The 7,958-nt window shown below is 42.0% G+C and overlaps 1 protein-coding gene across 1 annotated transcript; it reads right to left on the bottom strand.

Annotated features, from left to right (window-relative positions):
- Window positions 1-2,059: 2,059 nt before the first annotated feature.
- Window positions 2,060-7,642, bottom strand: LOC136626733 (oocyte zinc finger protein XlCOF7.1-like). Its single transcript, XM_066601740.1, has 2 exons — window positions 7,570-7,642; window positions 2,060-4,004 (listed from the first exon to the last, which is right to left on the bottom strand). Exons 1-2 carry the CDS (start codon window positions 7,640-7,642, stop codon window positions 2,212-2,214), a joined length of 1,866 nt encoding a protein of 621 aa, XP_066457837.1. The 3' UTR covers window positions 2,060-2,211.
- Between the last annotated feature and the right edge of the window lie 316 nt (window positions 7,643-7,958).

The raw sequence follows: 7,958 nt of genomic DNA on the forward strand, positions 1-7,958 counted from the left end.
AAATCATCCACCTGATCCGTTATAATGCACTCCAGAGCTCTACAATACGCATAGAAATAAAACACTGCCACTACTAGTTTGTCAATGGTACACTGGAACTCGATTTATGAATTATGAATACAATCTTCGGAGAATATGGTTCGTTTTTAAAACTGACAGGGCTTGAACTGATAAATTCTAGATTTATTCTAGAAAAGATCTAGTAGTGCCAAAATATATAGTATGTATAAAGATATACAAAAAGGTTGTTACATGGGGAGAATAAGGACATACAGGCAATAAACACTCAGCAGTATTTTAAAAATAATCAGGATTAAAATAAAAGAAAGTTACCAGATTTTTGGATACACGGCCCAAAGGGATCCAGAACAGAGGGACGCCCATATACCAAAGTATAGCTCCATGGATTGACCGGTTAGAACTGTGGGGTCCCCCAATACACACCTTCTCCCCACCCCTCTGAGGTCATACAGAGAAGGGAGGGTCGGGTTTGTAGGAACTCAAAAATCGTAATTCCCTAGTTTCAGTCATATCTCGTTGGGAGGGTCTCTAATCATGAAGATAGGCTGCCATATTTCTTGTCATGCTTTTATCTATGCATGAATATCAAGCATGAGGCAGAAATCATAACCAGGTATGAGTTTACGTAGTTTGAGGGGAATTCCTGAGCTTGGGGTGAGGTATGGGGAAGTAATAAAATTATCTCTCTAAAAGCAACAACCACCAGCCTGGGGAGAGCAAATCAGCATCTACCTGTCAAAAGGCCACTTGTATTGACATTGGGACAAAGGATTTCCTGTCCTCTTGTGTAATTGGCAAGCCTTTGATATACAAGAGGAAGGGGGGATTAGAACATTATAATTTACCCATCTCATATCTTTATCTATCTATCATTTGAGTAGATTCAAGGGGCAAAGGTTGTCAGCTCAACTTTTCTATTGTCCTGAACGACAACTGATTGATACTGGACAGCTGGGGGGACACTTTCTCAATCTCTTTATATGACAGAGCGCTGGTGAAAATTGTGAAATAGGAAAGGCATTTACCAAGTATGTGCATCGCAGAAATCTAAGCATTCTCTATCTGGTACAGAACATATTTAATCAGGGTAAAAAAAAGTAGACCGATAAATTTAAAAACCTTTTTAATAATCCGGGTGATCAGCTGCAAATTGTCACACTAGCGAGACAGACGTACCCAGGAAGACATGGTTCTTCCTAGAAGCTTTTGAGTATGCCACACAGGAATTTGGTAGTAGATTTAAGAGAAGACACAACAGAGGAACTCCTCTTAAGCACGGGGTGGTTTCCACCAGCTTTAGCGGCGGTGTACATTCAAAAGAAAACTGCCTCTAAGAAGTGAGTTAATCATCCTACTAACCATTGTAAACTCTGCACATTGTGCTCACAAGATTGGGGCCTCTTAAAAAGCTTATAAAAGCAACACCTACAGTCAGAAAGTCTACTTTGTGCAATGCAAGCAGTGCTTTAATCATAGCCCTAGAGGAAATTGCTCTAAGTAAAAGGGCGAATACCTCTAAAACAGCCTGGGTGATAAAACCCTGGCAATAAAAAAAAAAAAAAAGCAGATATTGAATCAGGCGGGAAGAGGGGGTTTACAGGTTCACTCTTAGGCTTTGCAATTCCAATATTGAGACTGTCCTTGAGCACACTGGCCCAGAGAACAGCTGATCACTAGGGGCCCCAGTGATAGACTCCACAGATCTATTATTCATGACTGATCTTGAGAATGAGCCATCAATAGTTGACAACTGGACGATCCCTTTAAATCTCAACTAAATTCAGCTACAAATCTAAAATCCAGGAAAAAACAAAGAGAAACTAAAAGGTTTGGCTCAGTAGATAGGGAGTAATAGGCGCCGGCCAGGATAAGGACAAAATAAAACATATGTGAGTGGGTTCTTATACATTAAGTTCAAAAAACTTCAATGGAAAGAGGATCATGGGATGGATGATTAAAGGGCAGAATTCCATCAGAAATTGATAGGCGCAGTAATTTTTTTTCAATACCTGCAACCACTTTTGAGTTAGGGATGATATGCTGATTTCAATAAACCTTTATTAACATTATATAATATGGAAACTACTAATTGTACGGCTTTTCAATTGTCATGATATTAATAAATCTAGTTTACAACTGAGATCATCTTGATGGTCGGTAACAGAAGTTCACGTGAGGCGGTCGAGGTTTTCAATCACGAAGAAGAAACTCAAGAAGAGAAGAAGATTTTGAATTGTGAATTTTCTGATGTTTAACAAGATTTGATTTCTTGGTAAAACATTTCTCACATTCTGAACATGAAAATGACTTCACCCCTGTGTGAGTTCTCTGATGATAAACAAGACTTGATTTCTGGATAAAACATTTCCCACATTCTGAACATGAAAATGACTTCTCTCCTGTGTGCATTCTCTGATGATAAACAAGACCCATTTTCATGGTAAAACATTTCCCACATTCTGAACATGAAAATGACTTCTCTCCTGTGTGAATTCTCTGATGTCTAACAAGACCTAATTTCTGGGTAAAACATTTCCCACATTCTGAACATGAAAATGACTTCTCTCCTGTGTGAATTCTCTGATGATCAACAAGACCCTTTTTCCTGGTAAACCATTTCCCACATTCTGAACATGAAAATAGCTTCTCTCCTGTGTGAATTCTCTGATGCTCAGTAAGATTTGATTTCTTCGTAAAACATTTCCCACATTCTGAACATGAAAATGACTTTTCTCCTGTGTGAATTCTCTGATGATCAACAAGACTTGATTTTTGGGTAAAACATTTCCCACATTCTGAACACGAAAATCGCCTCTCACCAGTGTGCATTCTCTGATGATAAACAAGACTTGATTTGTGGGTAAAACATTTCCCACATTCTGAACACGAAAATGATTTCTCTCCTGTGTGAATTCTCTGATGAATAACAAGAATTGATTTGTGGGTAAAACATTTCCCACATTCTGAACATGAAAATGACTTCTCTCCTGTGTGAATTTTCTGATGATAAACAAGACCCGTTTTCATGGTAAAACATTTCCCACATTCTGAACATGAAAATGGCTTCTCTCCTGTGTGAATTCTCTGATGGTCAACAAGGTTTGATTTTTGGGTAAAACATTTCCCACATTCTGAACATGAAAATGGCTTCTCTCCTGTGTGAATTCTCTGATGATCAACAAGACTTGATTTGTGGGTAAAACATTTCCCACATTCTGAACATGAAAATGACTTCTCTCCTGTGTGAATTCTCTGATGATCAACAAGACTTGATTTGTGGGTAAAACATTTCCCACATTCTGAACATGTAAATGACTTCTCTCCTGTGTGAATTCTCTGATGATAAACAAGACTTGATTTGTGGGTAAAACATTTCCCACATTCTGAACATAAAAATGACTTCTCTCCTGTGTGAATTCTCTGATGATCAACAAGACTTGATTTCATGGTAAAACATTTCCCACATTCTGAACATGAAAATAGCTTCTCTCCTGTGTGAATTCTCTGATGATCAACAAGACTTGATTTTTGGGTAAAACATTTCCCACATTCTGAACATGAAAATGGCTTCTCTCCTGTGTGAATTCTCTGATGATTAGCAAGATTTGATTTTTGGGTAAAACATTTCCCACATTCTGAACATGAAAATGGCTTCTCTCCTGTGTGAATTCTCTGATGTCTAACAAGATATGATTTTTGGGTATAGCATTTGCTACATTCTGAACATGAAAATGACTTCTTCCCTGTGACAACTGTTTCTTCTTTAACATCTCTTCTGTAAATGTTATGTTGCTCACTAGTCTGTGATGAATCAGAAGATGGAACCTCTATAAAAGAATCAGATGACAGATGTTTGCTGGGAAGGGCTGAGGGTACATCTGGGATAATGGCAGGCTCTTCGTGTGTATCTTGTATGTTACCATCATCTTCCACTGTAAAACCTGAAGATATCAAATGTTCCTCTGAGCTCCTGCTGTCGTCATCTGCCAAGAATAAAACAGATTTTAACATTACAATTATATCAATATTTTATAAAAATTTCTATATAAAATATTCATACAAATTGTGAAAAAGACAAGTTACAAAAACCCTGTGCTCTTTTATGTATGAGGTTTTACTTACTTGAATAAGGGGTTTGCAGAGAGTAGCGAACCTCCTCAAGAATCCAGGTTAGCCTCTAAATTATCACCCGTTCCTCCAGGTTTCTTTTGGAGAGTCGGTACCTTCTGGTGTTTATTCCATTAGTGTAGGGCAATAGATACAATACAGGAGATGCAACGCGAGTCGGAGGGCTTACTGACTAATCTGCCACCTCCCATGAGCATATGACACAGAGACATGATAAAAGTATCAGGTACTTCTTAGAACTGGGGCGACCGGAAGTGTGTACGTGCGTGCATCCAGAAGAAAGTAGCTGCTGAGCTATATCCCGATACACGCTTAACCGGAAGCAGAGGTACATTTCTAGACGCAATTTTGTGCGCATGCTCGTCTTGCACATGCTCATTATACGGATTAAGTATACTTAATAACAAACGAGTGCCACATTTTATATTATTTCTCCAGAACCCCCATACTTTTATTTTTTACACACAAATCTCCAAAATTTTAACCCCTTAGTGACGGCCCCATCGGGATTCTACGTCCTCACTAAGTGGGCTTTAATCCTAGAGGACGTAGAAACATGCATCGTTTTAGGATTAATACCCTCTTAGCTGAGGACGTGTCAGCTTCATGTTGTCGGTGCCCGCAGGTAGCCGACAGCATGGAGCTGTCATCTTGGGCTGCGGGCAGTCCCCCCCGGCAATGCAATCGGCGCTATCCAATGGATACCCATCCCAACCAGCCCCCGTAATTACCCCTGTCTTCGGAAATACCACACAGTTCACATTATTACTTTTATCTAAGATTTGGGGGAACGCCAAAAAGGGGGCGGACGGGGGGGAATTTTTTAACGTGTCAATTTTTATTCCATACAAGTGAGCAGTGGGGCCTGGAATTTATTCAGTTGTGCCCTGCAATCCAACAGATGTTCCTTCCATTATAGGCCTTGCCATGTGTCCTGTAAGTAGATTAGGGCCACAATGGGTACGTTTCTGAACACGGGACAAGCGGGGGGATCCATTTTGGGGTTAAAGTCTTCATTCCTATGTACACTGTACAAAAAAAACCCAGTTTTTAAATTGACAATATTGCCAAAAAATGAAAATTGTAATTTTTTCCTTCTGCTTTGCTTAGATTCATTCAAATACTGTGGGGTCAAAATACACAGTACACCCCTAGATGAATTCGTTAAGGGGTCTAGTTTTCAAAATGAGGTCATTTGTGCGGGTTCTCTATCGTTTTGGCCACTCAATGTCTCTACAAGTGGGCATTGGGACCTGGAATTTATTCCGTTGTACCCTGAAATCCAATGAGTGCTCCTTCCATTATAGGCCTAGAAATGTTTCCTTTAAGTAGATTAGGGCCACAATGGGTATATTTCTGAACACGGGAGAAACAGGGGTATCCATTTTGGGGTGCAAGTAGTCATTCATGTGTGTGCTGTACAAAAAAGTTGATTTTAAACTGACAGAATTGCCAAAAAAATGAAAATCACAATTTTTTCCTTTTGCTTTGCTTGAATTCATTCAAAAACGGTGGCGTAAAAATGGGCAGTACATCCCTAGATAAATTTGTTAAGGGGTCTAGTTTTTAAAATGGGGTCATTTGCAGGGGTTCTATATGGTTTTGGCCACTCAAGAGCTCTACAAGAGTGGTATGGGGCCTAAAACGCCTTCAAGCAAAACGGATACTTTTGGTATAACTTACCGTAAAATCTCTTTCTCGTCACGTTCATTGGGGGACACAGCCAGACCATGGGGATATAGCCACTGCCACTAGGAGGCGACACTAAGCACAAGTGTTAGCTCCTCCCACCAGGCTATATCCCCCCTGCAGGCACTCAGCTAATTAGTTTGTATGCAAGCAGTAGGAGTAGCCAGTGGGAGTACACAAGAAAATATTTACATTTTTACGTAAACCAACACATACCAGTACTTCTGGATAATTATATTGTCATCTGTGACCCGAGAACAACGGGCTCCAGCCATGCTATCTATAATGAAAATAAATCTTTGGGAGGGTGCTGTCCCCCCCAATGAACGTGACGAGAAAGAGATTTTACGGTAAGTTATACCAAAAATATCCGTTTCTCGTCCGTATCATTGGGGGACCCAGCCAGACCATATGACGTTCAAAAGCAGTCCCGAAAACAAAATAGGGTGCGTTATTCTCCAAATGGTCACAGTCAGGGACAGCCGCTTGTAGAACCTTTCTACCCATGGCGGCGTCCGCTGATGCATATGTATGGACTCTATAAAATTTTGCAAATGTATGCAAGGATGTCCAAGTAACCGCCTTGCATACCTGTAATGCCGAGGCTCAGTGACAAACCGCCCAGGAAGCCCCCACCGGCCTTGTGGAGTGGGCCGTTATCCGAAATAGAGGCGACTGCACCTTGGCTCGGTAAGCCTCCGCCACTAGCGTTTGAATCCACCTTTAGATGGTCACCATAGAGGCCGCCGATCCCTTACGCTGTCCCTCTGGTATTACGAACAGTGTCTCTGTCTTCCGGAAGTCTTTGGTTCTTGTAACATAAATTCACAAGGCCCTTATCAGATCCAGTCGGTGCAGTGCTCTCTCTCTCTCGCCTGTACCGCTGCTGGAGAAACAGACAGAAGTACGATATCTTCGTTAAGGTGAAATGCTGCTACTACCTTTGGCAAAAAAGCCCGGAGCTGGTCTCAATACCACCTTGTCCTGTTGGAATGTCCTGAAGGGAGGGGTTCGTCCTACAGAGCGGCTAATTCGGACACCTACCGTATCGATGTGATCGTCACCAGAAAAAGCACTTTCCAGCATAGAAGCCTCAGAGGTACCTCTCTGAGTGGCTCAAACGGGTGTGATAGTAACGCATTCAGCACCCAATTAAGATCCCATGCCAGAGTAGGTGGCCTGAACGGGGGTGACACATGCATGACCCCTTGAAAAAAAGTTTGCACCGCTAATTTATTAGCGATTGGTCTCTGAAAAGAAACCGAAAGAGCCAATACCTGGCCCCTTAAGCGTTTTCATATATGATAATAAATTCTTGATGGCTCCGGCTTCCTGGCTTGGATCATCGTTCGGATGACTGCCTCAGCGAAACCTTGTTTCCTTAGTATAGCGGTCTCAATAGCCAGGCCGTCAAGCGAAGAGACATCGAATTCGGTGGAAGAGCGGTCCTTGTGACAGTAGCTCCTCCCGTTCTGGGAGTGACCATAGGGCGGTAGTCAAAAGCTCTACTATGTCTGGATACCCCGCTCGCCTCGGCCAATCCAGTGCGACCAAGATCACTGGCCCTCCCTCCTTCTTGATTATCTTTAGTATCCTCAGAATGAGTGGAAGAGGAGGAAATACGTACGGCAATCTGAACCCTGCCTACGAACTCACCAGAGCGTCTACCGCTATTGCCTGAGGATCTCGCGAACGTGCCACAAAGGGCATCCAGGCAGAATTACAGGATACTTCCAACATTTCTACATCCGGGGTGCCCCAGCGATGACAGATCGCCTGAAAGACCTCCGGATGTAGTTGCCATTCGCCGGGATCCACAGTCTTTCGACTGAGAAAATCCGCCACCCAGTTTTCTACCCCTGGGATGTAAACTGTCGAGATGGACCGCAGATGTTTCTCTGCCTAAGTATGCCGGATACTTTTGTTATTGCTCTTGCACTTCTTGTGCTCCCCTGACGGTTGATGTATGCTACTTCTGTGGCATTGTCTGTCTGGATTTTTACATCCTTGTTGAGAAGTAATGAAAATGCTGTAATGCTCGTCAGATGGCCAGCAGCTCCCGAATGTTTATTGAGAGTCTTGCCTCGTCTTGTGACCACACCCCCTGGGTGGAGTGTCCC

Source organism: Eleutherodactylus coqui, chromosome 4 (assembly GCF_035609145.1).
Source record: "Eleutherodactylus coqui strain aEleCoq1 chromosome 4, aEleCoq1.hap1, whole genome shotgun sequence".
Taxonomy (NCBI): domain Eukaryota; kingdom Metazoa; phylum Chordata; class Amphibia; order Anura; family Eleutherodactylidae; genus Eleutherodactylus; species Eleutherodactylus coqui.

Excerpts from the sequence above, each read along its gene's own strand:
- LOC136626733 (XM_066601740.1), bottom strand. The coding sequence starts at position 7,642 with ATGGCAACTACATCCGGAGGTCTTTCAGGCGATCTGTCATCGCTGGGG. Across the intron at positions 4,005-7,569 it reads CGGATGTAGAAATGTTGGAA|ATGACGACAGCAGGAGCTCA; the intron begins GTATCCTGTAAT and ends TATTCTTGGCAG.